The sequence below is a fragment of the Oryzias latipes genome, assembly GCF_053564925.1.
Source record: "Oryzias latipes strain Hd-rR chromosome 1 unlocalized genomic scaffold, Olatipes_Hd-rR_3.1 chr1_Y".
NCBI classification, from domain to species: Eukaryota; Metazoa; Chordata; class Actinopteri; order Beloniformes; family Adrianichthyidae; genus Oryzias; species Oryzias latipes.
This window is the reverse complement of record NW_027616335.1, coordinates 4675329-4688420: the sequence shown is the minus strand read 5'-3', so window position 1 is coordinate 4688420 and position 13092 is coordinate 4675329. Positions and strand designations below refer to the sequence as shown.

At 38.2% G+C, this 13092-nt stretch overlaps 1 protein-coding gene across 11 annotated transcripts; it reads left to right on the top strand.

The window, feature by feature from the left end:
• Positions 1 to 1789: 1789 nt before the first annotated feature.
• g3bp2a (G3BP stress granule assembly factor 2a) lies at positions 1790 to 12005 on the top strand. Of its 11 annotated transcripts, none has more exons than XM_078943562.1 (13): positions 1790 to 1998; positions 3831 to 3949; positions 4031 to 4112; positions 4464 to 4637; positions 6195 to 6285; positions 6395 to 6500; positions 7524 to 7704; positions 8045 to 8146; positions 8557 to 8656; positions 8738 to 8794; positions 8892 to 9023; positions 9112 to 9230; positions 9475 to 12005. In XM_078943562.1, the coding sequence occupies exons 2-13, from the start codon at positions 3855 to 3857 to the stop codon at positions 9754 to 9756; spliced, it is 1521 nt and encodes a 506-aa protein (XP_078799688.1). In that variant the 5' UTR covers positions 1790 to 1998; positions 3831 to 3854; the 3' UTR covers positions 9757 to 12005. The 11 variants fall into 11 exon arrangements, with proteins under 11 accessions (XP_078799688.1, XP_023817265.1, XP_023817290.1 ...); XM_023961497.2 differs by having other exon boundaries at positions 9112 to 9239; XM_023961522.2 differs by having other exon boundaries at positions 8554 to 8656.
• Positions 12006 to 13092: the final 1087 nt, after the last annotated feature.

The following is a 13092-nucleotide window of genomic DNA, read 5'->3' as shown; positions in this document are numbered from 1 at the left end:
GGTCAAGACAAGACAAGGACAAGACAAGGTCCAAGAAATGCACAGGGAGCCAATGCAGCGACTTTAAAATAGGTGTAATGTGTTCCCGCCCTCTGGTCCTCGTCAGAACTCGTGCAGCTGAGTTCTGCAATAGCTGTAGATTTGAAATAGACTTTTTGGGTAAACCCCAGAGCAGGGCATTACAATAATCTAAACGACTAAAAATAAAAGCATGCATCAGCAACTCTGTGCTGGCAAGAGAGAGGAACGGGCGGACTCTGGCAATGTTTTTGAGATGATAAAATCCTCTCTTAATGATATTTTAATGTGTGGGATAAAATTTAGCTCAGAGTCAAAAAGTACGCCCAGGTTTCTCACATATTGAGAAGGTTTAAAATTATGAAGATGTGGTAAAATCATCTCTCTCTTGTCTTCAGAACCGATGATTAAAACTTCAGTTTTCTCCTGGTTGAGCTGTAAGAAATTTTCTCCCATCCATGACTTTATTTCTAAAATACAGTTTAAAAGAGTGCCAAAAGGTTCAAGGTCATCAAGAGACACGGCGATGTAAAGCTGTGTATCAGCAGCATAGCTGTGAAAGTCAACGCCATGTCTCCTGATGACCTCCCTAAGAGGCAACATATATAAATTAAAAAGTATTTAACCTAAAATCGACCCCTGGGGAACCCCATAACTTATTTAATGGATTCTTGAAGAGCACGTATCCATACTTACATAAAAGTGTCGACCTGTAAGGTAAGAGTAAAACCACTTAAGAACATTTCCAGAGAGGCCCACTAGACTCCTAAGTCTGTCTAATAAAATCTGGTGATCTACTGTATCAAAAGTGGCACTCAGATCTAGCAGTACCAGAACAGAAAGTTCTGTGAGTCGTAGTTTATTCTAAGATCATTAACGATCTTTAAAAGAGCCGTCTCTGTACTATGGTTTGTCCTAAAACCAGACTGATATTTTTCTAAAATTTTTTGGGTGATTAAAAAGTCATGCAGTTGAGTAGCGACACTTTTTTTTTTATAATTTTACTTAAAAATGGTAATTTGGATACGGGTCTGTAGTTATCCAGATTTTTTGGATCTAACTGACTCTTCTTCAGAAGGGGCCTCACCACCAGGGCAAGACCCCCATCTGAAGAGAGCAGTTAACTATGTTTAAAAGATCTGACTCAAAGAATCCATAAAATGTTTTAAAAAGTGAAGTGGGAATGTGAACCTAAACGCAGGTTGTAATGTTTACTTGAGATACAACTCGATCAAGCATCTCTGCATCAACAAGGACAAATCATCTTCCTCTTCATCTTCCATATCATTTCTCAACAATACAACTAGCAATCCAAATTCTTTTTTTTTTTTTTTGCTAAGGTAAATAAAAGATTAAGAATAATGCATTTAATAAAAAGGGAAATCTGAATAATCCCGATAAAAATAAAAATAAATGAACAACCTATTTAAACAATACATACGTTAAAATACAGTCAAGATAAAAAAAAAAACATGGAGGAAGAATCTGTTAAACCGTATGGGATTGTACTGGTTTTGTCCAATTACTAGAGACTCACAACTGAAACTGGAAAGTTAACATTTTTTAAAAGACAGAACTTGCCAGCATGTGTGTGGTTTTTCCTAAATCGTGATTTTTTAAAACTATAAGTATATATTTATATATATATATTTTTTTATATATATATATTTTGTAATGAAAGCGTTTTGTTAATAGGCGTGGCCATTTTTCCTACGCCATGTTCACCTCAGCCGTCTATTGGCTGAATCAGGTTAATGGGGGTCCCCTACCCGAGATTACAGGGGTAAAATAATAAATCGTACCTATCTCTTTAAGTGGCGAATCTCTGGTGCAGCAGAGATCTGTTACTTGTAGTTAGAGGAGGTTCGAAAGTATAATTTTTCACATTCGGCATTCCTATATTTGGGAACAGTTTACAGTCGGGTACTTGTCGTAATTTATTCCACACGATTCTGTCTACTTTGATAGGTCCTTCAGAAGGTAAGTTAGTTAGCCATTCTCCAAAATTTCGGTTAAGCGAAGCAAACGTATCACACAGCTAGCATTGCGTTAGCAATATTGCCTTCCACACAACAACTGTTCGATTGTATTGTTGATATTTACAATTTTCAGTGAAACAGTTTTTTTAATATAAGCAACCGTACTCCTAACTATACACGGGGACATTTTGTGATTCAAAGAGATTTGGAACACGCTTTCCTTTGTTGTCTTAAGCTAGCACCGACCGAGCATTCAGTTGTGTTCAACGTTAAGTACGAATTTGGATGTTGATGTATTGACATAGCAAGAAAGTATTATTTCAAACATTTTTTTGTATTGATTTTTTTGTGTTGTAACCAAAAATACGATTTTAAAATGAGGAAGTTATTTTTACGTGTTTAGGCTAAGTTTCTGTAATGGCTATCGCCAGGTGTTGCCGTCATCATGTTGGCATTTTCTATTCTATTTAACAGCTTGTGGTCAGCATTTTGGAGGTTTCCTGAACTAGTTTGTTGCAGTTTGTTTCAATAGTAATATAAAGTTAAAAATAAAATAAAAATAACTTAGTCTATATAACTGACCGTGAAGAAAATGCGACGACGCCACACGTTAGCTGAAGCTAGCTAGCTAAGCAGCAATGACGTTAGGGGTTAGCTGGCGTTAGCCATTTGGTGGCAGCGCAAAGGCCGGCATATTGTGAATAAAAATGTTATTTCACCTTGTAGTTAATGTTACGTTTGCTGACAGCGCGTGCACATTATGTCTCTACAAGCTCGGTAGCATTGGCATTCAGTAGAGCGTTTATACGTGTCTGTCACATTATGTTCTGAACATGCGTAGAAGAATGTTAGGTGATGAAGAGTTCTTAGGATGTGTAAGGCCTCCCCATAAGGCCTCTAGTCAGGAAGGTTTGCTTAGTTGTGTAACACATTCTTGAAATGTGGTGACAAATAAATGTAGAATTCTTTTTATTTTTTTATTTTTAATCTTCCTTTTTACCCATCAGTTTGAGCATTTACACTAGATGTTTCCCGTTTATTATCATGTACAGTCGGTTTGCCCCCCTTTGTCTTATTGATGTCGCAGAATGTTAACCGTTATGAACACCTTTGATCCGGATAAATGTTGTGATGTTCACGGTTTTCTCTCTTTTCATTACTTATTCATTTGACATGCTCTGAGAGAAAAATGTAAGGTTTTAAGTAATCGGCCAATTAGAGGAATCAAATGAATAGTTGGCCCTAGTCTGAAATTCTTATAGAATTTAAACCTGAATTTGAACGCTAACCAAATGACTCTAGGTGAGTTACTCATTACATACAGCCTGGTTTGGGTTTAAAGGTTTCAGTACCTGCTTAAGGTCTTTATGATCATGGTAAAAATCTTCTTCAATTTTGCGTTTGTTTTTTTGTTGAAATTTTTATAAATGTTGTCCAACGTTTTAGATTATCTAAAGTAATCAAGGATTGGACTGGGTTAAAAACCCTAAATAGAAACAAGAAAATTTGTACTTTTATTTGAGGAAGATTAAATATGTCTTGAGATTTAGACATGCCTGTTTTCGAACAGTTGTCCTAAAGGTTACCGAATTGTATTATCCAGCATTCAGCGATGACCTCTTATATTGTGGAGTTTAAAGTAGAAATAAGTCAGTTGAAATTCTATTTTATATCTCACTTTGTCCTTTACATGGTATTTTCTTGTTTTATATAAATTACTTATATTATATAAAACATCAGTCACCCGAGTCTGCAGTATGAAAACCTTTGTCATATCTGTGTCTTCATGCATAATTAGAATTTCTGATGGATCCTGTTTTTTTTTTGTTTCAGCACTTAATATTGTTTACCAAAGAAATGGTGATGGAGAAGCCAAGTCCCCTGCTTGTAGGGCGGGAGTTTGTGAGGCAGTACTATACACTTCTAAACAAGGCACCGGATTTTCTGCACAGGTAACTTCAGAAATATAATTGAGGTATTTTATGTACAATAAGTCTGCAGGTTCTTATTCAACGTCTTAATCATGTGTCTAGGTTCTACGGGAGAAACTCTTCCTATGTTCATGGAGGACTTGATCCAAGTGGAAAGCTGGCAGAAGCAGTGTACGGTCAGGCTGTAAGTGTTATCATCAGAAGGATTTTGATGTTTGCTTAGACTTCAACTACTTTCTGTTCTTTGTTATTGCTTTTCTTATATTTACTGAGATCTAGTTCTCTATGGGGGAAATGCATATATATATATATATATATATATATATATATATATATATATATATATATATACACACACACATAAATACAAGGTTTAAAAAAAATCTTTGGACTTTAAAATTATACAGCTTATTTAAAAATGTTCATCAATATTTAAATATAAATTCAAGAGTGCAACTTATGAACGATGAGTGTTTTACATAAATTGTTTTCGTATTTTATATTTATAAATTTATTTATTTTTTAATTTTCCTAGGAAATCCACAAAAAAGTCATGTCCCTGCAGTTCAGTGAATGCCACACAAAGATCCGGCATGTGGACGCTCATGCTACACTGAGTGATGGCGTGGTCGTGCAGGTCCTCGGGGAATTGTCAAATAACGGCCAACCTATGAGGAAATTTATGCAGACATTTGTGCTCGCTCCAGAGGTAAGTGCTGCATCCTTTTTTTTTTCAAAAGGTAGAGTTGGTTGTGTGTGATAACTCTTGAGGTTTAAACTTCCAGCTTTTAAAAAAATTTTAAAAAATTTTTATGTTTTAAAATGTGAAAGGAACAATTTTTAAATTGCAATGGCATCACTCGCATAGATGGAGGGGAGAGGACGATGAGGCTGAAGATGTTATGTTGAATGTTTGTGATTATGCCCCCATAGTAGACAAAGAATTTTGGGAGGGAGAAAGAGGAAGAGATTCTGGGTATCAGGGGAGAGAGTAGTGATTGTGACAGTTTAATAGATATGTGGGTTAGAGGAAACAGAGGTGACGAGCATGGGGGAAGCTTGGTGTGTAGGATAAAAAGTGGTGGACCTTCTTTAAAAAATGGAAATGGAGGTGGTGAACACATTTTTTCCAGAAAAGAGAGGGGCATATGGTGACAAAAGAATGGAGGGAGGAGCACATTAGTTTGTCACATCTTGTGCAGACTTCGTAATCTCAAAGAGATCTGTGACTGCAAAGTGAGCATAGGATGGTGGTGTATGACTGGGAAAGAGGTCAACGTCAGAGCAGAGGACCAAGTGGTGGAAGTTGAAAATGAACAGCTAAAGTAATCGGAGAGGCTGTGAAGAAGGTACCTGGTGTGTCATCAGGAATGAGGAAGGCAGATAAGACTTGGTGACGGAATGAAGAAGTTCAGGAATGTCTGAAGAGGAAAAAAGTATGTAAAAGAGGGGCACAGAGAAGACGAGAACAGAAAGCCCTACAGAGAAATGGAGGTGGAGGAGGAACTAAAGCTGGATGACAGGTTGGACACAAAGGAGGGGGAATGGATTACAGGTTAAGCAAAGCAGAGATGGAAGGATGTGCTGCAGGTTATGGTGATGGAAAGATGGAGGGAGAAGTTTAATGAGCGGATGGAGAAACATGTTAGAGAGTGCAGAGGGGATGAGTCAAAGTAGAAAAGATCAGTAAGGATGAAGAAAGTAAAAAAAAAAGTGAGGATTAAGAGAGGAAGGCAACACACCTGTGGAGGCAGTAGAGTTTCTGACTGGAGAAGATGTCTGAGTGTTCTGGTGCCCATTTTTGCAAGAAGAGACGCATGCAGAGATGTGGGAACTTCAGATGAATAAAGTTGATGAGTCACAATGAAATTATTGAATTTACATTTATTATTGAACTGAGATCAGAATTTGTGAACAACATTATTGTTTCATGAGAAGGAACCACAGATGCAATATTTGGTTTGAGGATGTTTCTGGAGAAGAACAGAGGTCAGTTTTTATAGAGCATAAGAAAGAGGGGAAGAGGTGTGTGCAAACAAGTTGGAAATGTGAATGTGTCAAGATTGTCAGCAAGAATGAAAGGAAAGTTGTAGAAGATTGTGGGGAGAGCAGCCATGTTGTTGGTTTAGAGACTGGGTCTGAGAAAGAGGCAGAGAGGAAGATGTTGGGGTTCTCTTTCGGAGTGATGAGGATGGACCGTTAAGAAAAGCTGCCTAACAATACTTGAATACCTGAGTGAAAAGAGGGTTTTTGTTTTGTTTTTCAGGGGTCTGTCGCAAACAAGTTCTACGTCCACAACGACATCTTCCGCTATGAGGACGAGGTCTTTGGAGACTCTGAGGCTGAGCTTGATGAAGGTTAACACACTTTCCCTGCTGCCTCATTTTCCCGCTTGTTTTAGGGTCCTCACTTCTTGAAATTAATCTTTTTTGATTACATGATGTATTATTTTTTTTAACAATCTAGAATCAGAGGAGGAAGTTGAGGAGGAGCCAGAGGAGAGGCCACCGTCTCCTGAGCCACTTCAGGAAAGTCCCAACAGCTCGACCTACTATGAGTCTCACCCTGTCAGGTAAATGTTCATCATAGCTCAAAGTCATCTGCCATTGATTTATGAAATTTTGGTATGACGCATTTAAAAATTAATTATTCCCAAATAAATTGCACACGAGATAAAAATGGTGTCATTTGACATAAATCAACATAAAGGGTGCAACGGATCACAAAACTTACAGGTTGTCACTGTTTTGGAGTCATGGTTTGGATCATTGTTCGGATCAGTAAAATGGAGGGGAAAAAACAGTTTGGTCCACGTGTGCCAAACCGTGGCTAGTGATCCGTACGGATAATGGATCATCCGTGTTCTGTTTCACCCCTAAGTAAATAAGTTTTTGTCCCCTTTATAAGCGGCAGAAGGTTTTTTATTTTTTTATTTTCTTTCTTTGTAAAAAAATTATCCCTTAAACAGACTCCCTGCTTTCAACGCAGGAGTTTAAAAACCCTAATTTAATAGAATCATTGGGGAGCTTTTTCAAGATGCACTGCTGGGTGTCTATATAAGTGAGGAAATAGCACATGTAATGCACATTTGCTGTTTACTTTTGTCACTGTGTATTTCTAAGATGAATTTTTTTAAAGCATAAGGGTGGTTCTTGTGGTTTTTAAAGGGACTTGAGCCACATTAAATATGTCCTTAAAGTAGATCAGAGGTATTTTAGTAATTTTCTGAAGCATTGTTGCTTTATGGGCAACTAGTAATCAAACTGCTGCTACTGTCATTTTTTAGGAAAAGACTAACCTGTTCTGAAACAGAAGAATTGATGTTTTTGGGCATGAATGTCTTATCTGGACATCATTATTTTATGTTTTTGATAGAAATAACATTTTTTAGGAGCAGTATTGATGTTTCATTTAAAGTTTGATCTAAAACTTTAGGTTGTTTACTTGTTATATGATTTGTATCAATAGTCATTTAGTAAAGAAGTGTCCTCACTATTGAGTTCTTCAGTTTTGTGTTTTCAACGGCCTTATCTCAAAGCTGCATATGTAGCGTATACTCAGGGCATGTAAAGGTGCTTCTGTTTGGGTTCTGTAGTAATGGAGTAGAGGAGCCGATGGATGAGCCTTCTCCAGAACCAGAACCAGAGTCTGAACCCGAGCCAAAGGCAGAGGAGATGAAACCTGAGGTAGATGAGAAGCTGCTGGAGGAAATGGAGGAGAAGGCCCCTTCCCCAGCCCCTGTGGAGTCTCCACAAAACACCCAAGAGCCTCCCAAGGTGAGTTGTGTCTTTAAACCTTTTCATATGTCACTCAATCAGAAATACAGCTGACTCTGTGTGACACTTTAGTACAACGTTGGTACAAATGAGATTAAATCACTTCTTTTAAAGTTAAAAAGGAGGTCCACCAAAAACCTGGTTTTTGACTGTTAAGCTGTTTTTTCATTTTTTATAATTTAGTCTGTGGGACATATTTGAAAAAGAAGTCACTTGATTGTTTTAATGTCACATTCAAATGTGTCAGCAACATTTTGAATATCCAAATCTCGTTGAGCGTTGTCATCATCATCATCATCATCAGTGTAGCTGTAATAATGCAATACTGCATTCCTCACAGCCTTTCTCCTGGGCTTTGGTGACGAGTAAAAACCTGCCTCCTACGGGCACAGTCACTTCCTCTGGAATATCACCCCATGTTGTTAAAGCTCCAAGCTCACAGGTAATTCCTTAGTCATACCGTTACAGCTGTACTATTGGGTTCTGATTTGTGATGAAGAGGAAGTATTTATTGATGCTTTGAGAACAGAGATTGTTTCAATGTGGCTCTCTTCATTTGTAAAGTTTTCCTTTAGTGTAGGATAAGCTGCTTAATCCAGTGAATTTTTAAAGAGAAACTGATCCACGCTAAAGCTTATAGTTTGTATTTGAGTGTGTTTGATTTTTGGCACAAAGAAAAATAAGCAAAATGGTGTGCAAAAAGTGCATTCATAACATAAAAACATGAGTTTCCTGGCAAAAACATGAGTCCTAAACAACTTTTGTTAAAACCTCAACATAAAATGTTATTTATTAATTTTTAAAATTGGTTTCCAATATGTGTAACTTTTTATTTCTGGTATTTTACAGCAGAGAGTTGAAGCCAAGTCTGAGACCCAAGCGGCACCTCTGCGCCCCAGAGACCAGCGCACGCGGGACAGACCTACCTTCACCCAGCGCGGTCCCAGACCTGGTAACTTCATCCTCCCCCAAATAAAGAGCTGCTTCTGTCCTGGGATTGTTCTCACTTTCTGCATGTTGGTGTCACTGTTAGATGGTGTTGCATCTTTGGAGTCACAAACGGGGAAAGCACACTTGAGTTTTGTTAAAGGTATATTTCACACTTTAGGTCACATCTTCAGATTTTAAGCTAATACTCAGTTGTTGAAGTTGCACTGCTGAACATGAGTGGGATTGTTTTTCTGCAGGTGGCAGAGGAGAATCGGACTCTGGTGACATGGACAGCCGGCGTATCGTTCGATACCCCGACAGCCACCAGCTTTTTGTGGGCAATCTTCCTCATGACATCGATGAAAACGAGCTCAAAGAGTTCTTCAAGAGTACGTTTCTTCTCCTTTGGGTTCCTGTCTCACACGGCCAGATTCCATTGGCGTGTTTTGATCCATCTTTTCCTTTTCCTTGTTGCAGCTTATGGAAATGTGGTAGAGCTGCGGATCAACACCAAGGGAGTTGGCGGAAAGTTGCCAAACTTTGGATTTGTGGTGTTTGACGACTCGGAACCTGTGCAAAAAATTCTGGGGGCCAAGGTAGAAGGGGCATGTATCAACATTTCATTCTCCAATTTCATTTATTTTGCTGTTGGTTCTGTGATGCATCTCTTTTATATTCTTCTTTTCCCCCCATTTTCTTCTTAAGACCGCCCATCATCCTGCATTTTTCTCATTGGTTACCTGATGTGGAAACTTGTTCTTCCGACTTTTTGTCACCTATTTATTTGTGAAAGTGACGGGTAAATATTTCAGCTTTTTAACATTGCTGTTCTCCCCGCAGCCCATCATGTTTCGAGGTGAGGTGCGTCTGAACGTCGAGGAGAAGAAGACGAGGGCGGTGCGTGAGCGGGAGACCCGGGGCGGCGACGACAGACGAGACATGAGGCGCAACGATCGGGGTCCGGGGGGTTCGCGTGGCATCGCTGGAGGAAGCGGGATGATGCGCGATCGAGACGGACGGGGACCCCCACCTCGAGGCGGTATGGCGCCCAAGCCCGGCATGGGGCCCGGCAGAAGCTCCAGCGGCCAAGGAGAGAGCCGCTTCACGCCACAGCGCCGCTGAGAAGAGCGTTGCTTCACGAGTGGATATATTACTGTTCTTCATCTTCAACTGTTCTCGTCAACGAAAAAAATCTTCACATATTGAAATATATATTTGTTTTTGTTCTTTCTTTTTTTCTATTTGCTTTGGAATGTGACACGGTCTGTCAGCTATTTGTGAAATAGACAAACCAAAATAAGCAAACAAAAAAATGTCGCTTATTTGTTGTGAGCTGAGCATCCTTTTATGGTATCTCAAGAATTCATTAACTTTAATTTTGAAAGCCTGAGGAACCCAACCAAGGAATAATCTGCCACATTAGGAGGGACGGATGAGACAATGCAGCAAATCATTCTCAAAAGAGATTCTATGCCTTGAATTTAATGAGGCGTCTCTTCCAAAAGCAAATTGCACATTTTCTATCCCAAGTTTCAGAGAAGCGCCAGATAAAAATGCTTGCAGTTCCGGTGGAATAACTTGCCTTTTACATTTCCCTTTTGAGAGACCACTGCTTCAAAAATTGCATAATGCACTCAATATGCACTAATGGGTACTTTTGTTGTCACGATAAATTGATGCTCGGAGCGCAGCTGGAGAGATGGGTTGGTCCTCAGAGCTGTGCAGGACACGCCTGACAGCTGTGACCAACGTACTTCTCACACTTGACCCAAAAACCATTCCTGTTACTGTCGGACGGACAAGATGACAAGAAAGTCTTCATCTCTAAATAGAAGGTTGGACTGTGGTGAAATGAGTGAAGACAGGATGAACCGTAGGCGGTTATGATGGCGTCTCAGTATCTTTCCTTTTTAATTCAGTTTATTTTAAGTTTCAGCCAGCTTGACTGCAAACGGGGATGATCGATAACTTCCCACCGTCTTCTCTCCCTTCCTGTCTTGAGCGAGGAGTAACCGAATAAATGTACAGCAAAACTCAGATTACTGTATGTTATCTTTTTTTCCAGTTTTGCTTTCCTGTTTACTTTCATTTCTGACTTGATAAAAGCATGATGGTGCCTTCTGTTTCACTTTTTCCAGTATTACTGAAGCGTGAAGCAGTCTGGGGCTCACCGCCTCCTTCGTACACAGAGCTGCTTATATGGAACTATATTCTGCTGGGAACAGATTTAAAAAAAAAAAAAGAACTCTCCCAGCATCATAAGATTTTTTTCTTTTGTTCATTTTTCAGGTGCAAAGTTCATATTTCCATACTGTTTTACTACCCAAGATGATCTGCTGTGAGTTTTGTACATTTCTTGTAATTGTATGTTTGATGTTTTGTAGAAACAGTGCGTGCCTCAAGTTATGTTAATTCATTCAAAGTTGCAATTGAAAAACCTTCGTACGCCCCCATAAGAGGAAAAAAAAGGCACATTTTGAAAGGATGATATTCTTGCTCCTTGGTTTAGCAGATGTTGGCTCAGTGTGGCTGCCATTTCATTAAACTGGGGTGGACTGGAACCTTGTTTTTTTTGTTTGTTTTGGTCCACACAGTTGTATTTTATGTTGATCATTTAGAATCTGCTCGTTCATTCAGTTCTTTTTCCATTCTAGGAGGGATTTGGGTTGGGAAAGGAAGGTTCTGTTGGTTCCATCTGGGAAAAAAACAAAGGATGTTTCTTTTTGTCTACTTGCACTGAAAATGGGAAGTACAACAGCGATGTAGCATTTTTCTCGACCAAACTCCCGCAGTCTTCCTCATGTTGGTGGTGTTGCACTAAATCCAAAGTTCTTTTTTTTTTTTTTTGGACAATCTGTGTGAATAAAACATTTTTCGATCGAACATGGAAATTTTAGCGCTCAGTTTGACTGTTTTACACCCCGTTCGCTGGAAGAGATGAGCAGATGTGGGATCAAATGAGCTTACCTGTAAGCCCCGTTTATTTTTCAAAATGTGCTAGCTTGACATGGAAGTCTGTCGGAGAGTGCTGAAGAAGAGCCAACTGGCAGAAGAATTTGCCCTTTCCTAAACTGTAAAGATTCCTCACAAAAGGATTGAAGAAAGTTGTAAATTATTCATTTTAAAAATGTGGATTTGAATCATTCCAGCCTTTTTCTGAATGGAAATAAAAGCTTTTTTTTTTTTTGAAGCAGGTGTAGTAAAACAGCTGATTTCATTTTTCTGTGTTTTACTCTTTCAAATTGTTGCTGGTACAAAACTGTTGCAGGTGGAGAATTCTCCCTTTTGTTTTTTCTCAATTTATATTATATTTTTGGTTTTACATTCTGAATGTGTTGGACTTAACATACAATAAACTACTGATAACAGCACAGCTCAGCTGATGAGTCGTGTTTGCTGGGAATTTTCTAAGCGGAGCCTTAAAAAAAAAGCAAAAATGTTTTGGAGGAAAAGACCCCTACCAGACAATCTTTTTTTTTAAACAAATAATTGCTTCTTATTTTACAAAGTGAATGTAAATTTTGAAGAAAAAAGTTGCTATTTTAAGGGTTTCTCATCTTCAGTGAGAAATTGAGCTCTTCTTTCACAGGCCAACCATTTCTTCATGAAACACTGATGTATTTTGGTAAAAACATGCTTCCCCCCCTGCCATGCCTTTTACATTATCATTATTATGAAAAGAGCGATAGCTTAAACTTTTCTTTCTCTTTTTTGGACTTTGTTCTTCTCTGAGGTATTGTCTTCGGATTGATTTTTACAGTTTGTAAATTGTGATGCACACTTTTGAGAGTCAGCACTCACTGTAAACTGACAGATAATATTTAACTTTCAAATACAATACAATCACTGATGGTTGATATCGTTCTTGTTTATGCAAATCTTACATGCATCTGACGGATTTACTGGTTAAAAGGACCATAATGTCAAGCAGCAGGTTACTGCACCTGTCAAAAAAAAAGTGGTCTATTTCTCTGTCCCATTTGCCTTATTAAACTTTAAACTTCATCACTATGTCTATTACTGTGTTCAATCTTGGATTTTCTATTTTGTAGTGTGTTGCTTTTGTGTTTGGGTTATTCACAAATCTGGGTTGTTGGAATAATCACCTGCTGTTTTGAATTGTGCTTTTCATCTGCAATGTTCTGGCTTACTTTTCTATTTTTTGTGCATGTATTCTCCAGCATATCACATATCCTTATAGCTTTCTTAAAAAAAATACCAGGAAGATTTTTAGATTATCTAAACTGGTTGTTTATTTTTTTCAAAACTCAGTTTTAAAGCAATAATCTTTTTATGAAATCATTTTTTTGAGACCAAAAAATAAGTTTATAAAACTCATTTGAAGTCATAGCACTCTATCTGATCATCCTATTACTTGTTTCCAATGCCTAAAAATGTTTTATCTTTTAATATTGTCACCAACTTGTAAAAAAAAAAATCACTTTCAACAAGTATTTT